This window comes from Balaenoptera musculus, chromosome 10, assembly GCF_009873245.2.
Source record: "Balaenoptera musculus isolate JJ_BM4_2016_0621 chromosome 10, mBalMus1.pri.v3, whole genome shotgun sequence".
In the NCBI taxonomy this organism is placed as follows: domain Eukaryota; kingdom Metazoa; phylum Chordata; class Mammalia; order Artiodactyla; family Balaenopteridae; genus Balaenoptera; species Balaenoptera musculus.
Window position 1 is genome coordinate 23,330,825 of NC_045794.1, and position 20,428 is coordinate 23,351,252.

A 20,428-nucleotide genomic window follows, 5' to 3' on the forward strand; every position below is an offset into this window, starting at 1 on the left:
TGCTGCTGTAGCATGAAAGCTGCTTAGATGATTACATAAACAAATGAGTGTGACTGTGTTCCAGTGAAACTTTATTTACAAAAACAGGCAGCGGGCCAGATTTGGCTTATGGGCTGTAGTTTGCCAACCGTTGGGTTGGGAAATAAATTTTGGCCTTGCTTTCCTGATTCTTATTATCCTTCCCTTGAGCACATCTCCCACGGCAGCAATTAGTGCTAGTCACACAGACCTGAAATAGTAATAACTTGAAAAGCATTATATTACTTATTATTACTTGGCTCAGTCCTCATTAACTGTACAAAGTTTCCATATGTCTTTTAATATCTTAATAGTGAAAAACAATGTTAAGAATATATTTTGTACTTTCAACTGTATAATTTCAGGGGTCTGGTTTTCATTCTTTTTTTCTGCAACAGCTGAAGACATATCTGTACTGCTGATTATGGCCAGAGGCATGTATGCTATAAAAGAAAAAAAATGTTGACATTCCACTTACTGTACAGCCAAGAGTGTAACTGACACTCAGTTGAAATAGAAACCAATAGAAATTACCTACTAGACAAATAGTTTAGTCTTTAAAATTATTCTAGTCGTATTTCTGTACAAAACTCTTCCCTAGCCCACAATTTTTACCACTCTTCCCAGTCAGTGTGGTATGCTGGTAATATTCTTCCATTTTAAAATACAGTGTGCTTTGGGCCATGGTGTGTGAATGACAAAGTATGAAATTTTAGTGCAAAATATAATAGCTTTTATTGCTGTATTAAAACAGAGAAGATCAGAAATTATACATGCTTTGCTGCTGCGATGCATTGTAGTTAGACATGTAAGTAGTTCCTTACAGGTATACATTTGAGATATTGCAAGTTCAGTTCCAGACCACTGCATTAAAGCAGATATTGAAAAAAAGGTGAGTCACAGGAATTTTTTGGTTTCCCAGTGCATATAAGAGTTATGTTTACACTATGGTATAGTGTAGTAGACAGTAGTCTGTCAAGTGTGCAATAGTATTATGTCTTAAAAAAACCAATGTACATACCTTCATTAAAAAACACTTTGTTGCTAAAAAATGCTGTCATCTGAGCCTTCAGGGAGTCGTAATGTTTGTACCGGTGGAGGCTCGTGCCCCAGTGAGATGCTGGCGGCCGCTGACTGATCAGGGCGGTGATTGCCGAAGGCTGGGCGGCCGTGGCAGTTTCCGAAAATAAGACAGCAATGAAGTTTGCCGCATCAATTGTCTCTTCCTTTCCTAAGTGATTTCTCTGTAGCATGCAATGCTGTTTGATAGCATTTTACCCACAGTAGAACTTTTTTTTGAAACTGGAGTTAATTCTCCCAAACGCTGCCACCGCTTGCTTTGTCAACTCAGGTTATGTAATATTCTGAATTCTTTGTTGTCATTTCAACAATCTTCACAACATCTTCACCAGGAGCAGATTCCATCTCAGGAAGCCACTTATTTGCTCATCCATAAGAAGCAACTCCTCATCCCTTCAAGTTTTCTCATGAGATTGCAGCAATTCGGTCACATCTTCAGGCTCCACTCCTAATTCTGGTTCTCTTGCTGTTTCCACCACATCTGCAATTACATCCTCCACTGAAGTCCTGAATCCCTCAAAGTCATCCAGGAGGCTTGAAATCAAATTCTTCCAAACTCCTCTGAATGTTGACATTTTGATCTCTTTCCACGAATCACAAATGTTCTTAATGGCATCTTGAATGGTGAATATTTTCCGGAAGGTTTTCAATTTAATTTGCCCAGATCCACCAGAGGAATCACTATCTATGGCAGCTATAGCCTTATGAAATGTATTTCTTAAATAATAAGACTTGAAAGTCAAAATGACTCCTTGATCCATGGGCTGCAGAATGGATGCTGTGTTAGCAGACATGAAAGCAACATTAATCTCATTAATGTTGTACATCATTGTACATCTCCATCGGAGTTCTTGGGTGACCAGGTGCACTGTCAATGAACAGTAATATTTCAAAAGGAATCTTTTTTTCTGAGCAGTAGATCTCAAGAGTGAGCTTAGAATATTCAGTAAACTATGCCATATGTAGATGTGCTGTCACAGACTTTGTTGTTTCATTGATAGAGCCCAGGCAGAGTTGATATTAGCATGATTCTGACGGACCCTAGGATTTTCAGAATGGTAGATGGACATTAGCTTCCGCTTAAAGTCACCAACTGCTTTAGCACCTAAAAAGAAAGTCAGTCTGTTATTTGAAGCTTTGAAGCCAGGCATTGACTTCTTCTCTCTAGCTATGGAAGTTGTATATGGCATCTTTTTTCTAATAGAAAGCTCTTTCATCTACATTGAAAATCTGTTGTTTCGTGTAGCCACCTTCATGAATTACCTGAGCTAGATCTTCTGGATAACTTGCTGCAGCTTCTACATCAGCACTTGCTGCTTCACCTTGTGCTGTTATGTTATAGAGAGGGCTTCTTTCCTTCAACCTCCGCTAACTTCAAACTGAAATTCTGCAGCTTCCTCACCTCTCTCAGCCTTCATAGACCTGAAGAGAGTTAGGGCCTTGCTCTGGATTAGGCTTTGGCTTAAGGGAATCTTGTGGCTGGTTTGATCTTCTATCCAGACCACTGCAACTTTCTCCATATCAGCAATAAGGCTGTTTCACTTTCTTATCATCATGTGTTCACTGGAGTAGAACTTTTAATTTCCTTTAGGAAGTTTTCCTTTGCATTCGCAACTTGGCTCACTGTTTGGCACAAGAGACCTAGCTTTCAGCCTACCTCCGCTTTCAACATGCCTTCCTCACTGAGCTCATTTCTAGCTTTTGATTTAAAGTGATAGATGTGCAACTCTTCTTGTCATGAATACTTAGAGGTCACTGTAGGGTTATTAACTGGCCTGATTCCAATATTGTTGTGTCTCAGGAAATAGGGAGGCCCAAGGAGGAGAGAGAGACGGGGGAAAGGCCAGTCAGTGGAGCAATCAGAACACGCACAACATTTATCAATTAAGTTCTCCATCTTATACGGATGCCGTTCATGGTGCCCCACAGCAATTGCAGTAGTAACATCAGAGATCACTGATCACAGATCACCATAACAAATATAACGATAATTAGAAAAGTTTTGAAATATTGCTAGAATTACCAAAATGTTACACAGAAACATGAAGTGAGCAAATGCCGTTGGAAAGATGGCGCTGATAGACTTGCTCGACACTGGGGTGCCACAAACCTTCAATTTGTAAAAAAAAAAAAATACAAAGCTACTGCTATCTGTGAAGCACAGTAAAGTGAAGCAAATTAAAACGAGGTATGCCTATGTGTGACTGCCACTGATGTTAATTTAATACAAATGCTTTTTGTTTCACTTCTTCTGAATTTAGCCATATATCATCACTGTCAGTGCTAACACTTTTCTACTTTCCATTTAATTATTTTCATCATTTGACATGTATGGAGAGAGAATAAACCTGAACTGTACTCCCCACTTGTTGGGGTTCTCTTGCGTATGTGTCACCCCTTCTGTCTGTGCTCCGTGGCTGCAGTTCCCAATTAAAGTACCATGTACACACCTGTTCCCCAGAACCCCACCCAGTGTGTCCTCCAGAGCAGTGCTTCTCCAACCATCTCTGGTGAAGGACTAGGGTTTTTGTTTTTTTTTGTTTTTTTTTTTTTCTTATTCCAATCCATCATGGATTCTTTTTTGTAAAATTCAATTTTAAAATAATTGGGTTTGGCAGCAAAATTATCATGTAATTGGATATCACAGCAAGGTCAAGTTGCTATAAAATTTCCTGAATACTTATGCTCAGTTTCTATACTTATCTCACAGTAGACCAATAACAGTTGGTGAACTAGCACCAGTTCATAGACCATGTTTTAAATAGCACCACTTTGGAGAAAGAAGTAATTTTCAGACGTTTTTGACCCAGTGTAAGATACACTTTCTTACATCATGATGCAGTACAGATGCATGCATGTCCCTACAGACACACACACACACACACACACATGTGCACACGTGTGCGCTGAAACCACTGGAATGTCAGCTCCCTAAAGGCAGAGTGATTTGTCTTTTTTGCTTGTCTTTTCCACTGTTCTGTCTCCAGGACCTGGCACATGGTAGGCCTTCAGTCAGTATTTGTTGCAGGCAGTTATATACATAAAACCACATCAAAAGTTTCACAAAATAATACTTTTATTTCTTGTGAGACGTTCTGATGTCTTCTATTTTATTAAAATAAATGTTGATTATAGTCTACTAAACTTTTTTACTACCTTTTAATCTTAGGGGTTTATAACATACTCCTTTAGAGGGTGCTTATATATAGGCACCTTGCCCATTCCTTCCCTTTCAGAGCTTTGTGGAGCTGTTACCCAGCCCTGCCCTCCTTAAGGGTGCAATTCTGGGTCTCACATATCCCAGAACTGCTTATCTCTTAGCCAGTGAAGACTAGATTGGTAGACCTGGGTGGGAAAATAGGAGAGAGATGAGTCTTCAGGTTATAAGACCTAAAAAGAAGAGGTTAGAGTAGGTTAGAAAAATCAGAAGTTGAAACCTGCTCAGTTCCCCTGATACTTCTCCATCATATCGGGAACTAAGTTTGCAAACTCACAGGAGTAATAACATCATTCCAGAGTAGCACAATGAATTTGGTTTACCTGCCTCTTGAAGAGCATGAAAATTCATTTTATGAGATTGTAGCTAGCAAGGGTGATAGCAGTGATCAAATTTATCTTAAAAGTTAAGGTGAGAAGATAGGTTTCTGGCCTGTGCAGCTAAGAGGAAACTCACACTATTTGCCAAAACAGGGAGTATAGGAGCAAGAATAGTTATGACATGACAGTGTGCATGTTTGAGGAGCTCCCGGGGCATATGCATTTGTGCTGCAAGCATTTGATGTCCACCACATGAGACACTGGGGATGCAGAGATCAGAAATACAGTCTCTATTATCAAGGAGCTCACAGCGCAGTCAAGGAGACAGATACTGTAAAATTAGGGGTCTCATGAAGTCATACCCAGGATGCTCCGGGAGGGCCCAAGGGTGCCTGAGCTGTCTTGAAAGTGTGTGTATGGATGGAAAGGATGCCTGAGCTGTCTTGAAAGTATGTGTCCCCGGGCTTAGAATGGGTGGTGCAAGGAGAGAAGTGACAACACAGAGGTAAGAGAGCAGCGTGTGTTCAGAGAAGGGTATGCTGTGCAGTGTGAGAGGCAGGCGGGGGTGGGTGTCCTGGAGGTGGTGTATAGTTTGGACTAGAAGCATATGAGATAGGTGGTCCTGGTCAAAGTTGGTGGTCCTAGTCAGGGCATAATAGCTGTTTGATAAATACCTGTTGAATGAGTGAGAGGCATACTTGGGTTTTGGACTGAAATCTTACTTCTTGAGTGACCTTGGGCAAATCCATAATTTCGTGCAGTCATCATAATAGCTAATAATAGTAGGTAGAGGGAAATGGGCCATCGTTTCCGTTTATCGCTAGATCTTCAGACTTACTGACATTTAATACACATCAGTTTTTCAAATAGCAGCAACATCCTTTTATTCAAGAAGTGAAAGATCTTGGCTTATTGTAATGAACTTTTAAAATCAACTCCCTTCTTGTTATCATTCCTACATAACAATAGCATAGAGCCAAAAGGTTCCTTTCCTTTTATTTTGCCCTATTTTCCTTGCTGCTTCATTTATTTGAATATTTAACCATGTTTTGTGGTTCTTCATTTTTGTGAGCAGGAGAAGTAACTCTTTCTAATACACAGTCATTAATGTGCCCTCTTTTATGCTCTGCCTTACATCTCTCTGTGAGAGGCTCTTCCATTTTCTGAGTGTATGTTTGTGTTTATGCAGGTGGTTAAAATAACAAGTACTTTCTTATTTGGTTTGTAAATATTTGGTGAGCCCTTGGTATGCTTGAGGTTATGATAGAAAAATAAAATATTTAAGCCAATTATATCAGGGTCAAGGGTGTTTGAAAATCCTATTGTCTGAAGATATGGATGAAAAAGTTTAAATATTTTATTATGGAAAATCTCAAATGTATAAAAATGTAGACAGAATAGTATAGTGTTACCCTATGTACTTATCACTCATCTCAACAATTATCAAATCATGGCTAATCTTGTTTCATCTATATCTTTACTCTTATTCCCTTCTCCTTTATTATTTTAAAGCAAATTCCAGATGTCATACTGTTTCATCCATTAATATTTTGCTCCTCTCTATTATTACATAAACATTAAAATAATTCCTTAATATTGTCAAATACATGGTGTTCAAATTTCCAGTACAGCTTGACAAACTTTTTACATGTGTGTTGTAACATTAGATGTCACCCCTGCTGCCAACATCCCCACTCTTTTCAACACTTCCCCTGCCCCCTCGACCCCCATGTCTTACCATGTTGCCCTTTTCAAGTGATTCTGAATTAATTTTCTAGGGATGTTAGAGAAGACTGCAGGTGAAAGGATTTGGGCTAATACAGTGTGGAGGAGGAAATACGTGATGACAGATACATAGCAGAGAACCAGAAAACAAGGAGGATTGCATAAGAATCTTAAGAAGTTCCAGACATAATGACTGAGTAGTTGAGGTTTAAAGGGAGAGATTTTTTCAGGTTAAAACCTGAACTGCTTCTTCAGAGCTGTTATTTTTAGATCAAAAGTAGAAGCAGGAGCTGGGGAGAAGAGCTGTGCCCTTGTTTACCTTGGCAGCCAGTTCTCAACTCCTCTGGGTGGGGCTCGCTGTCCCGAGGGGAAAGAGGGCCTCTTGTGCTCTAGCACGGTGATCGAGTGCATGTCAGAATCACGTGGCAGCTCATGCAAACCCTGCCTCTAGACTTTCTGACTCAGTAGATCTTGGCCCAAGGATTTACATCTGAGCCAGCTCACAGGGGATGCCGAGGCTGCTGTGGGATCAAGCCCCACACCTTGAGAACCACTCCACAGTCCTTCCTACTCCAATTTTCAAGACATTGCTTTGCCGAGATTGTATTGCTGCCTACATGGAAAGTCATCTCGCAATGATTGACGTCCCTAGTGAGCATCTTGGGGGAAAAAATTGGTGAGAGATCTGTGGGTAATTTATGTGAAACTGTATTGTTTTCATAATGACCAAGTAATAACTTGGTGCTCCACCAGCCTAGCTGAACGTGTTGTAAACATTCTTTCACTGAAGGGATTTCTCCTTTTAAGTGTCTTAGTATCCATCTGTGGGCGTGGAATTCGAAGTTCTCTTTCAAACTTAAAACATTTTACCTAAGGAAAGCTGAGAAAGTTAGGACAAATGTCATTCTCACCAAAGTTTAGAAACAGACTTTCTAATTTTCTTACAACCAACCTCCCTTCCTTCCTTCCTTCCTTCCTTCCTTCCTTCCTTCCTTCCTTCCTTTCCTTCCTTCCTTTCCTTCCTTCCTCCCTCCCTCCCTCCCTCCCTCCCTCCCTCCCTCCCTTCCTTCCTTCCTTCCTTCCTTCCTTCCTTCCTTCCTTCCTTCCTTCCTTCCTTCCTTCCTTTCCTTCCCTTCCCTTCCTTCCAGAGAGACTGGGCAGCTGGCCTGGCCTAAAACATCAGTTAGTCAGCAACCCTGTAAAAAAGTATGGTTTTCTGTCAATGCTTTAGCCACCACACCCATTGCTGAAACATTCCCTGATATTTTACCTTATTCAAATCTGCTCTAAATGGATCCTGGCCAAGCTTAAGTATACCCAAAATATGCTTTTACATTTTTTTTTAAACCCATACTATAAAATATGGATGTTACCTCCAGGAGACTGCTTTTCCAAGACTTTTCTCAACTTCTTTTTCTTAAACCATCGGAATAGGAAACCACTAAATTGAGGACTCTTGCAAGCAGAGCTGATCTCTGAAACAAATCAGGGGTTTCTCCAGTTTGAACTACAACCTTGCAAACCCCACTCCTTTGTTGTTGTTGGTAGTTGTATTTTCTGGTGCCTTTTCCTTCAGCAAGTCATTCAAAGAAGTATGTATTAGCTATTTACAATCCAGAAATGAATCTGGTATCGTGTGAGAATTATCGGATGATAAAGTTTTTACTTTCTAAATGGTTTTGACCACCTAAAAGATGAAATTGTAATCAGCAGCTTTCTGGGTAAGCAAAGAATTAGAACAGAAGAAACTGGATATTCTGAGTTTTATTTTGGATCTTAGGTGCATATAATTGGATTATTCATTATCCTTTATTCATGATATATTATCATTATAAGGCCATGCATAGCCTACTTATATTCATCCATTTTTTTATTTGGTTCCTTTAAAAATATTGTTTTATTTCTAATTTCTAACAACCATTTTGAATCCTAATTTTTAAAATTTGAGGTGAAACTTACATACAGTGAAATGAACACATCTTAAGTGTATTTGATGAGTTTTGACAAATGTAATAACTTGTATAACCAACACCTCCATCAAGATATTGCACAGAAAGCCCCCAGTATCTCCTTCAATCATTCACCACTTCCTGCAAGTAATTCCTACTTTCTGTCACCATAGTTTACCTATTTTTGGATTTCACATGAAAGGAATCATATAGTACGTAGTCATTTATGTCTGACTTCTTTGGCTCAACGTAATGTTATATGTATCAGTCTTTTTCATTGTGGAGTACTATTCCATTGTATCAATATTAAGTATGTGAGAATGCCCAGGGGAATCTTCCTCTCAGAAATGTTTCTGAGGATATAGGAACATCTTTATAGAGCATGGGATTTTCTGAACCCTTTTATTTAGCCTTTAAAAATACTTTGACCCAGGCATGAAAATTGATGTTGCCTTATTAACACAGATGCCCGCGAAGTGAGGCTGCCTCTAAAGTCGCTTAAGCCATGGGCAAGTCAGACTTTTAATAAATATGGAAGCTCTATTCTTAGCTTTAGTGCTTTACCACTTCAGGTTGCTGTTCTTATTCTTCTATATAGTCCTTTAATGCCCATTTCGAATTTATTGAGACTTATTTTGTGGCCTTACATACATGCATGGCCTGTCCTGGTGAATATAACAAGTGGATTGAAAAGAATGTATGTTCTGCATTTGGATTTTTTTTTTTTTAATATTTGTTTATTTATTTAGCTGCGTTGTGTCTTAGTTGCAGCACGCGGGCTTCTCTCTAGTTGTGGCTTGCAGGCTCTAGAGCGCGGGCTTAGTTGCCCTGCGGCACCGTATCCCCTGCATTGGAAGGCGGATTCTTAACCACTGGACCACTGGGGAAGTCTGTGCATTTGGATGTTTTGTTCTATAAATTCAATTAGGTCAAGACGGTTGATAGTGTTGCTAACATCTATATTATTACCTGAATTTTTTCCTACCTGTGTGTCATTCTAAAAGAAGGTTGAAAAGGAGGAACAAATGAAAGATGGGACAAACAGAAAAAAAAATGGCAGGGCAGTAGACTTAAATCCAACCATATCAACAATTATGTTAAATATAAATGGACAGAATTTGTGTAATTCTCCCTTAATTGTGTCAGATTTTGCCTCATGTCATTTGAAGCTCTGTTATTGTTGCAAAAACATTTGTGATTGTTAGGGCTTCCTGATGAATTGACTCTTATCATTATAAAATACCCCTCTTTCTTTCTAGTAATACTTCTTGATTGGAAGTCATTTTTCTTATATTAATATAGCCACTCCTCCTTTCCCAGGCTTACTGTGTCTTTGGATTTAACCAGTCTGACAATCTCTGGCTTTTATTAATGTTTATTCAATTTATATTTAATGTAATGATAAATTATATGACTGAGTTTGTCTACCATTCGCCATTTGATTTCTTTTTCTCCCGTCTGTTCATTGTTCCACCTTTACTGCCTTCTTTTGGATTAACTGAGGATTTTATTAGTAGTCTATTTCATCAACTCAATTGGCTTTTTACTTCGTCTTTTTATTTTATAGTTTTAATGGATTATATTATATATTCTTATTACAGCCTGCTATGAATTAGTGTTAAACATCTTTGTGCATAATGTAAGAACTTTACCCCCTTCTATCCACTGAGCCATTAAGACTGTGATTTTTTTCATAGGCCCTAACCACTCTGCATCATGTGGCTGGGGAAGTGCCCACAAGTGAAAAGATGTATAAATGTGAATCTCACTCATTATGGTTCCCTTTACTCAAGAGCTGAATTCCCCATAGTTTCTACCTGCTTTTGGTCACTCTCCAATTTCTTTAAAATTATTTTATATGTCATCCAGTGTTTTGTATTGCTATTTGTGGGACAGTAAGTCCAATACAATCTATTCCACTGTTATTAGAACTGGAATTCCCATTTTGTCATTTTTAATAGTGTAATAATAACTTTTGAGTCCATCCCTAATTCAAAAACTTGACAGTAACCTTCATTTAACTTTATAACCCTTTTTCCCATTCTGTCCCTCTACGTCCCTGGCTTAAGGCAGCCATCATCCTGAATTGTGTATTATCGTTCCCTCTTTTCTTTTTGTATAGTAATATTGAATCTATATGTATTTCTAATATATGTGTGTGTATTTATATATTTGTATTTAATTGTTTTTAACTTTGTAAAAAGTCTTGCTGAATTTACCAGAGACTTACTTTTTTATTTGCTTTTATATTGCATAGATTTGTCCAAACTACACATGCATTGTTTTAGTTTATTTTGAAAACTGTATGCAATTACGTTGTGTAAATATACCAGTTTATTCATCTCCTCTCACATTGATGGACATTTGGGTTGTTTTCACGTTTTTATCCTTGTGACAAGTCCTACTATGAACGTTTGTGTATTACTCATGGTTATATACCTTGGGGTAAATATTGCTAGATTGAAAATGAATGTAAATGTTTAATTTTAGCCCATTTTACATTCCCATTACCATTCTATAAGAGATTCTGTGCATTCACATCCTTTTACAGTACTTGGTACTCTCCAATTTTTTTGCCAGCTGACTGGGTGTAAAATGGTATCACATTGTTATCTTAAATTTCTTGACTATTAATAACATTAAGCATCTCTTCAGATTTTTATTGGTTGAAAGTGTTTCCTCTTCTGTTATATGTCTGTTCGTGACTTCACCTCTCCCATTTTTTTAATCAATTTGTAAGAATTCTACACTTGGAATACCACTGAACTACCACCTATATTTAACTAATTTTAATTTATTAAAGAAGTCTTTGACCTTTGAATCTGTCATTCTTCCTGACCACCCTGTTTAATTTGCAAACCTCTCCAAATTCCTGACCCTCTGATCTCCTGAGGATAACTGCTCAATTTTTCTCCTTTAGCACCTACCACCTTTGCCATATTATATACATATTTATTAATTGTGTTTACTGTCTGTCTTGTCCTTACTGTTACATGTAGGCTGCTATGTGATAAGCATAGAGATTGAGAGTAAGCATTTATAAACTTTTATAACACTTTAATATTGTCATATTTTATTATATTAAACAAAGACTTAGTCTCTAACAAACTGGACATTTTTTAAAAAATTAGTTCTTCACCACCATTTTGAAAAGCATGGCCTAAGTTCTCATACCTCCACATCATAGAATTTGAAAGGTACATTTAACAGAATAGAGAAGAAATAGATAACTATCTGTCTTTCTTGGAAAAGTGTTCATGCTCTACACATATTATAGTTGCCAACAAAGATGAATATTTGTTTTTCTAAGTTAGTGAGGTGATGAGAGCTTTTCTAACGTGAGCATTATTTTATTTTATCAGCATTCCCCATGTTTATAGCTGAGCCTGGCATGTGTCTGTCTGTCTCTCTTTTATATATATATATAGATAGTATCTCTCTAGATACTATCTAGAGCTCTTTGAAGTTCATCTTTTAAAATGAAAGGGAATGTAAGCCACTTAATGATATAAAATTCAAGGACCATACACTCTTTGGCTTAATCCTTTGTGTTCTCAATTTTCATGTTTTGAGGTTTCCAGCCTGAAGTGTGATCATTAAATTTGTGCCCCATCTCTCTGGACTGTGCACTAGCTAAATGTGCAAGTAGATTTTTGAGAACTCCTAGGTTCATAACCTAGCTTATTAACCCCCTGATTTCTGGGTGACTGTAAACGCATGCCTTGGGTATTTTTGTGCTGTAGTATTTCTACATAAAATGGTAGTGATATTTTATACCTTCTGAAGGGAGTAAAGTTCTGGGAAATTCTTAGATGAAATCTATGAATACTATAAAATCAAAGTAAGATTTCACAATGATTAAATGGCATTTTATTAGAGTGAATGCACAATAGAGAACTGATCTAAGCAGCTGTTTATCAGAACTGTAAATATGTTCGTAAAAATAAAGTGGTAAGACCTGGTTACTTGGAAACAGAGGGCAAAGGTTTCTTTTAAGCAACATATCCTTTATTTCCCAGGTGTTTGCTACACCATAGTATCTGCAAAGTAGCAAGAGCCTTACTTAGGCCTGTTGGGAGAATTTATATGTGTGCTTAGCTGGTACCTGAAATGTATTAATTAATATTGAAAATCACATAATTTGCCTTTTTCCTGTTAATGACCAAATTTTTTGCAAGGATAATTTCAATTTATTTTTTAACTGGTAAAAGAGTGAGTAGATTGTGACACAATTTCAGCCTAAACCTATCTGTGAGATAGGATCAGAGAAACAAAAATTTAATATTATAGTGGAAATCAGACAGACCTAGTTTAAAAACTGGTCTTTGTAAACTGGTTTTTGTTATACTTACTTGCTGTCTTTACTGGCAAAGATCAACAAACATCTTTGATCTCGTTTATAAAATGAGGAATTTATGCATTTTTTAGGGTTCCTCTCATGATTAAGGATTATGGATAGTTTATATTAATGTGTCAGAACCACTGTAGGCACTCACTCAATACATGATAGCGATTGTTATGTTGCAAAATACCAGTAGATGTGTATGTGCTTATTATATATGTTCCTGAACCGTTTTCTTAGACAAATCTTACGGTAATTCCCTATTGCAAAAAAAAAAAAAAAAAAAATTAAAGGCAAAATTGAGAGAGCAGAGATTAGGTGGGGCTGGTGAAGAAGGAACAAGTCTTATCTACGCAGCATCCCTCATGGCCCTGAGCAAAGTTCCACAGCCACCTCTGATGCTCTCACAGAGACCTAGAGCTCTACAGAGTACAGCATGGAAACCATCCTACTGGAGTTTAAACACCCTGGGTGCAAGAACTGCATTGTACTTATTTTATTAATTGATCAGTTATAGCATGTGGTCCTGCAGTACAGTAGGCAGATGATTGGTCATAGTTTGTTAAATGATTCATTTAATTCAGCTCTAATACGTCACAAATTCTCTGTATTTGACTGCTAGGTGGAGTTATAATTTGATGTTGAATTATTAAACCTGCCAGGAAGCATGTGTCATTTAAGGATGTAATGATAACATCATTATTTTTTCAGATCTAGGTTGGAATTTGCCCTTGACAAATAGCAAAATGATGAGTGATGCAAGTGACATGTTGGCTGCGGCGTTGGAGCAGATGGACGGTATTATAGCAGGTAATCTGCATCCTCTAAAAGATGCAATCATGACATTTACTTTGCTCTCTTGGCTTTTTTATTACAACTCTTTTATTATGTCTCCACTTTCATATTTTCATTTATTGTCTCTCTCCAATGCCTTTAGGTTCCCCATGGTTTCATCTTTGTCCCTGTTCTCCAATTTTTGCCAGAATTATTCTTAAATGTCAAAAATTCTAGTACCATCCTGGGCTTCTGATCCAGGATAAAGGTGATTCTGGTCCAGATAGTCTGTGGACTGCACTTGGAGGGATACTGCTCTACCCAGTATCCAGGAGTGTTTTGATCTTTCCCCTTGAATTCCACATTCACTTTTCCACCAATGACTCTCACATCTATTTATTCTTCCAATTCTTTGCTATTCTTCAGGTCCCTATCTCTACCAGCCAACCAGATACTCCCCTGAAATGTCCTGTAGACACATCAGTGTCATCATTTAAAACATTAAGCTCATTATGTGTATAACTGATTCGCTTTGCCGTACACCTGAAACTAACACAACATTGTAAATCAACTATACTCCAATAAAAAATTAAAACAAACAACAACTAAAAAACCCATTGAGCTCATTATCTTTCCTCAGAAGCCCCTCTAGTTGTCTTTGTCTTGGCTAATTTCATAGTCCTCCATCCGTACAGTTTCCTAAAGCAGAAGTTTAAGTCATGCTAGACACTTCCTACATGTTCCCCCACTTAGTTAATCAAATTCTATCAATTCTACCTCCTACCAAATTCTACCGTTCCCTCCTCTCTAAAATCTGTCCTGTCTGTGCTACCATCGTCTTGCTTTATCTAAATAACCCTCTCACTTGATGTCCCTGACACTCTGGCTTTCCTGCTCTAGTCCATCCTTTTCCAGACCACCAGAATCTTTTTTTCCAAAATGCCAATCTGATCATCTTCTTTTTAAAAAATCTTCAGCAATTCTCTATTATAGAAGCTGAGCAAAAGCAGTCGACTATCATCTCCTTGTTTTCTCATCATAACTGAGGGGACTGACTAGTGGATGAGCCCTTTTCACTCCCTCGCATTCCCCAGGAGTGTTGGCTACCTAAGGTCTCATGTCATATTTTGTGTTTTGTCTCAAGAGGAGGACTTCCATGTATTTAGGAACCAATTACAACGAGGAGATGTCTGAGTGGGCTTCGGGTGGGCTTGTCATGTACACACCTGGTGGTCAGGGTCAGGGTACAGTTGGTCTCTACCAGCTACCAGGGTCAGGATATAGTTGTCCTGGCCCCAGCTCCTTGGCTTTTCTGGTCACAAATTGGACTCTACTCTGCTTTGGTGGTTTGAAGAAACCAAAGGTATTTTCCTCTTCAGAAGGTTCTTCTCTTCAGGGAAGTGTCATGCGTGGTTTGACCTCCTTTGTTATACTGCTATGTCCTGGAGACCCAACTTCAATTGGACCTCTTTTGTAGATTAGACCACACCTTGAGTACTGTATTCGATTCTTAGAATATTATTTTCAAAGTGTCATTGGCAAACTAAAACTTACCTAGAGAAGGTAAGTATGAAGCTGAAGAGTTTAACAAACTAAGGAACTGGTTATGTTTAACCTAGAAAAGTGTATTCTTGCTCAGGGCATGACATTGGGTTGGCCAAAATGTTCCTTCAGTTTTTAAGTAAAAATAAAAGACACATTTTTCATTTTCACCAAGAACTTTATTGAACAACATATTCACCCTTTTGTTGCACTACCTTCTGCCATTTTTCAGGCAACTCCATAATTCTGTCTTCCCAAAACTTTTTATCTTTTTGAGCAAAGAACTGTTCTAGGTGCCTTTTACAGTCTGCCAGGGAATTGAAATTTTTTCCATTAAGAGAATTTTGTAAAGACCAAAATAAATGGAAATCTGAAGGTGCAATGTCTGGTGAATATGGCAGATGAATCAGAACTTCCCAGCCAAGCTGTAACAGTTTTTGCCTGATCATCAAAGAAATATGCGGTCTTGCATTATCCTGATGGAAGATGATGCGTTTTCTGTTGACTAATTCCGGATGCTTTTCGTCGAGTGCTGCTTTCACTTGGTCTAATTGGAGCCGTACTTGTTGGAATTAATTGTTTGGTTTTCCGGAGGGAGCTCATAATAGAGGAGTCCCTTCCAATCCCACCATATACACAACATCACCTTCTTTGGATGAAGACTGGCCTTTGGTGTGGTTGGTGGTGGTTCATTTCCCTTGCCCCACGATCTCTTCCGTTCCACATTGTTTTACAGTATCCACTTTTCATCGCCCATCACAATTTGTTTCAAAAGCAGAACGTTTCCGTTATGTTTAAGTAGAGAATCGCATGTGGAAATATGGTCAAGAAGGTTTTTTTTGCTTAGCTTATGTGGAACCCAAACATCAAAGCGGTTCACATAACCGAGCTGGTGCAAATGATTTTCAGTGCTTGATTTGGATATTTTGCGTATGTCGGCTATCTCCCACGTGGTATAACGTTGGTTGTTCTCAATTAACGTCTCGATTTGATCGCTGTCAACTTCAACTGGTCTGCCCGACCGTGGAGCATCGTCCAGCAAGAAATCTCCAGCACGAAACTTCGGAAATCACTTTTGACACCTTCGAACAGTCACGGCACCTTCTCCATACACTGCACAAATCTTTTTTTTTGCGTTTCAGTTGTGTTTTTACCTTTCTTGAAATAATAAAGCATAATATGCTGAAAATGTTACTTTTTTCCTTCCATCTTCAATGGCTACACAAAAATTCACTAATTTTGATGTTTTTATTCAATGCATGCTGATATGACAGCTGTCACATGCAATCTAACAAAATTGTTTCGAATGAAGTTAAAGACAACTAAGCGCTATTAGAGCCATCGTACAGAAAAACCGAACGAACTTTTTGGCCAACCCAATATATGCTATTTTTTTTTTAATTTAAAAAATTTTTTTATGTATTAACTTCCTTTTTAAACATTGAAATACAGTTGATTTACAGTGTTAGTTTCAGGTGTGCAGCAAAGTGATTCAGTTATACATATATATATTCTTTTTTCAGATTCATTTTCATTACAATTATTACAGGATATGGAATATAGTTCCCCGTGCTATACAGTAGGTCCTTGTTGTTTATCTGTTTTATATGATATATGCTTTTAAATAGTTGAAGGACTATTCAACCATTTACTCTGTCACAATTTCAGAAAATATAACAACTAGAACCAATTCTAGGCTCTTACCAGAGGTTGCATGTAACCGTACACTTTTAGTGAACCTCTAGTCAAGGAAAGTGGTATTTCCGGAACAGTAGTTGAGGGATTACATTTTACATATTCCACTAGATTGGTGTATTTGTTCCTCAGCCCTGGCAGGCCTTCAGGACCAACATTAGAGTTATTAAGAAAATCAAGATTCCCCAGCCCCCACCTCAAACTGAGTCAGTCAAAGCTTTGTGGGTAGGACCTGGATTTATATTTTCAAATTCCCATCAGTATTTCTCCAACTGAGGTAAGAGGGAGAGGAGGAGAACTGACTACAAACATTTGGGGAATTTTTCTGAATACATATCTCTCCCCTCTCCCCACCTTGTTTTGTGATGGAGACCGAACAGAATAGAGGGTTACCGTGGGCTCGTGTGTTTTTTAATGATATCATCAGATGATCCTAATACTTAAAACTGCTGGAATAGGACATTATAGTCTGTCTGGGTTTTGATACTTTTCTGTTCTTCCTTCCTCCTGACATACTCTCCTCTTTTTTCTGAGTTCTCACCTCAACTTTACAGGGTTTCCTGCGGGAGTTGATTGAGACAGTTATGTGGCTCCACTAGCGTTCTCCACTGTGCATATCAGTGGTCACCATCAACACAATTTGGTAGATGTTTGGTTCAAATCTTGTGGTCCAGTATTAGGAATATCAATGGAATGAACCAGCTGAAAGAGAATTCCTTTCCCCATTGTGAGAACTGGCCAACTGGAGAGAGAACTTACACATTGGCTCACCAGTCTCATCAATTGTAAGACCTTCAGATGTGTGAGGTGATGGCCTAAATATCATAGCTGTTGAAATTTAAGTAGAAAGTTAGTATGTATATTTGATGGTATGTATATTTGATAGACCAGAAAATAAAAATCAAAGAGATGAAGAGGTGTATATGGGTGCTTTCAGAATGGGCTGTGAGTCAGTAGTATGGATTTAAGTAGTAGAATGTTTTCTCTAATAAGTAATAGAAAACAAAAAGGGCTGTAAAACTATGTTTTCAAGCTGATGTTATCAAGAGCATTTGATACTAGGCTGCAAACAAAATCTTGGGGGGGGATGTTTATACACACATGCACGTACATATACAAATGTACACATGTAAGTTATTGAAGTTCTTCAGAGGTTAAATTCTGGTCAGTTAACTGGGAACTGGCCCTCTTACCTTTGAAATTATGCTATGCAATTTCCACCTCAATGTGCAGCTTATTTACAGGGCATTTAGAGTTTATGGTTTCTAAAATTTGTATTTTGGGGAATACATGGCTCCACCCAAACTGATCTACTACCTTCTTAGCCCTTGTTTCCTTGAGGTCAGCACATCTTACCCCAAAGCCCACCATACTCTTACTACTACACACAGCTGGCCCCCCTGTTAGATATTTGATCATTGGTGTGTATCATCAATTGCATGGTTTTTATTATTTCACCAAATGACTATGCCTTGGAGAGGTTTACGTGATTGAATTCTCTTTTCCCTGTTCCTTGTTTGGTCATTCCTCACTGCGACTAGACTTGCTTGCCACCTTCAGCTTTGGTATATTATCCAACATAAATTGCTCTCTCCGTGTTTTTTTTTTTTTAAACCTAGGTTCTAAGGCCCTGGAATATTCCAATGGGATTTTTGATTGCCAGTCTCCCACCTCCCCGTTCATGGGAAGCTTGCGAGCTCTGCACCTTGTGGAAGACCTGCGTGGGTTGTTAGAGATGATGGAAGCGGATGAGAAGGAAGGCTTGAGGTGCCAGATCCCAGACTCCACGGCGGAAACGCTCATCGAGTGGCTGCAGAGTCAAATGGTAGATGTCTGCTTGTTACAGGTCCCGCGCCGTGAATCTTCTGTTGCTTATTCCAAAATTTAGAACATAGAATAGCTGATCAGAACAGGAAAAAACAGTTATAGGGCAATAGGTTTGCCCTGATTTTATCCCTTAAGAGATTCCGATTCCCTTTTGACTCTAAGGATAGTTTTTTTGTTTTTTGTTTTATTTTATTTTTGGCTGCATTGGGCCTTCGTTGCTGTGTGTGGGCTTTCTCTAGTTGCGGCAAGCGGGGGGCTACTCTTTGTTGGGGTGTGCGGGCTTCTACTTGCGGTGGCTTCTCGTGTTGCGGATCATGGGCTCTAGGTGCGCAGGCTCAGTAGTTGTGGCTCGCGGGCTCTAGAGTGCAGGCTCAGTAGTTGTGGTGCACGGGCTCAGTTGCTCTGCGGCATGTGGGATCTTCCCGGACCAGGGCTCAAACCCGTGTCCCCTGCATTGGCAGGTGGATTCTTAACCACTGTGCCACCAGAGAAGTCCCAGGATAGTTTTTTTAAAAGTGCTGTTAGTATACATTTCATGAGTGCCAGCTGGTCACCTGATTTTACCCATAAAAGTGGACTAGCTTTTCAGTTGTGCTTGAATGACCTGCTGTGGCTTAACAATAAATAGTCCTGTGAGGGAAAGAACCTTGCACTTAATAGATGCTTTCCTGGTAATACTGGGAAGTTTACTGTAAAAGGACCCAGTAGCAATTCAAAATAGGAAGTGCAGTGAATAGATACTTCTAATAACAAGGGAGGTTGGTAGCAGTAGTTGATGTCAAGTGCCATCTAGTGGTTGTGGCAGTCATTTCAGTTCCAGTGCGTGAGTTAAGCTGTGGATTGGGCTTTAAATGGTGTTCTTATTCACTGAACAATGAGCCTCTTTCTAGGCATCCGGCAGATCTGCCCTTTCCCGGGACACAGTGATAAATACCGTGGTTTTAGTATGTGTTAAACATGTCAAATCTAAAGAATATCACAAAAATATTCAGAGGAGAAAGTAGAAAAGGTGTTTACTTTGTAAGTATTTAAAGGATATTCAATTTTTAGGAAGATGCATGAGTAAGCCTAGAAGTTAATTGTATCAATATTTATATAAAAGCTAATGAAAATTGTATGAAAGAATCAAGATCTGTTTTTGGTCTGCGGTGGAAATGTAAGCTGTTTGCTTTGGGAACCTTAATAGTAGTACATCCTACGACTAAAGCATTTTCATGTGATGTGACACAAATACCGGTGCTCCCACCATGTCCCATGCTGGACCTTCTTACCTTTCCGGCCAGTATATTGTACCTTCCCATTTCAAGCGCAAACAGTACGATCCATCTTTTAGTGGTGGTGCAGCTATGCCACCTTGATAGTTAGAGATATTTTACTTTACTATAATACACAGTGCCTCATTATTGTACTTTATAATTGCTCTGCAAGTTTCTCCTCTAGAGATTTAAGTATCCAGGTTTGCTGATTTCTTTGGGGAATTGCTTCATGCTCTGAGACCAGACATTTCCTAGCATATTCCTTAGGCTATTTCTACTTCCTCTCTCACCCCTTCTTTTTTTTTTTTTTTTTTTAAACTTTGGATTTATTGATTTATTTATTGATTGATTGATTTAGTTATGGCTGTGTTGGGTCTTCGTTTCCGTGCGAGGGCTTTCCCTAGTTGCGGCAAGCGGGGGCCACTCTTCATCGCGGTGCGCGGGCCTCTCACTATCGCGGCCTCTCTTGTTGCGGAGCACAGGCTCCAGACACGCAGGCTCAGCAATTGTCTCACCCCTTCTTTACTCCATGTTTTCCTGACCATTCAGCACGTAATAGGAAAGGAACTTATGCTGGTAGAGGAACCCATTCCCAGCCAGCATCCAGAGGCAGCCAGTGGCAGCCATAGCTTGAGAGTACTGCGGTTGAATTTTTCACTTGTGTCCAAAACATTTCCATTAAT

At 38.7% G+C, this 20,428-nt stretch overlaps 1 protein-coding gene across 10 annotated transcripts in view; it reads left to right on the forward strand.

The window, feature by feature from the left end:
* Positions 1 to 20,428, forward strand: part of PPFIBP1 (PPFIA binding protein 1) — a 176,325-nt gene that overhangs the window by 96,794 nt on the left and 59,103 nt on the right. For all 10 annotated transcript variants that reach the window (XM_036864858.1, XM_036864859.1, XM_036864861.1 and 7 more), the window contains 2 exons: positions 13,363 to 13,461; positions 18,282 to 18,487. In XM_036864858.1, the coding sequence (XP_036720753.1) occupies positions 13,398 to 13,461; positions 18,282 to 18,487 (270 nt within the window). In that variant the 5' untranslated portion in view covers positions 13,363 to 13,397. The remainder of the gene's footprint in view (positions 1 to 13,362; positions 13,462 to 18,281; positions 18,488 to 20,428) is intronic.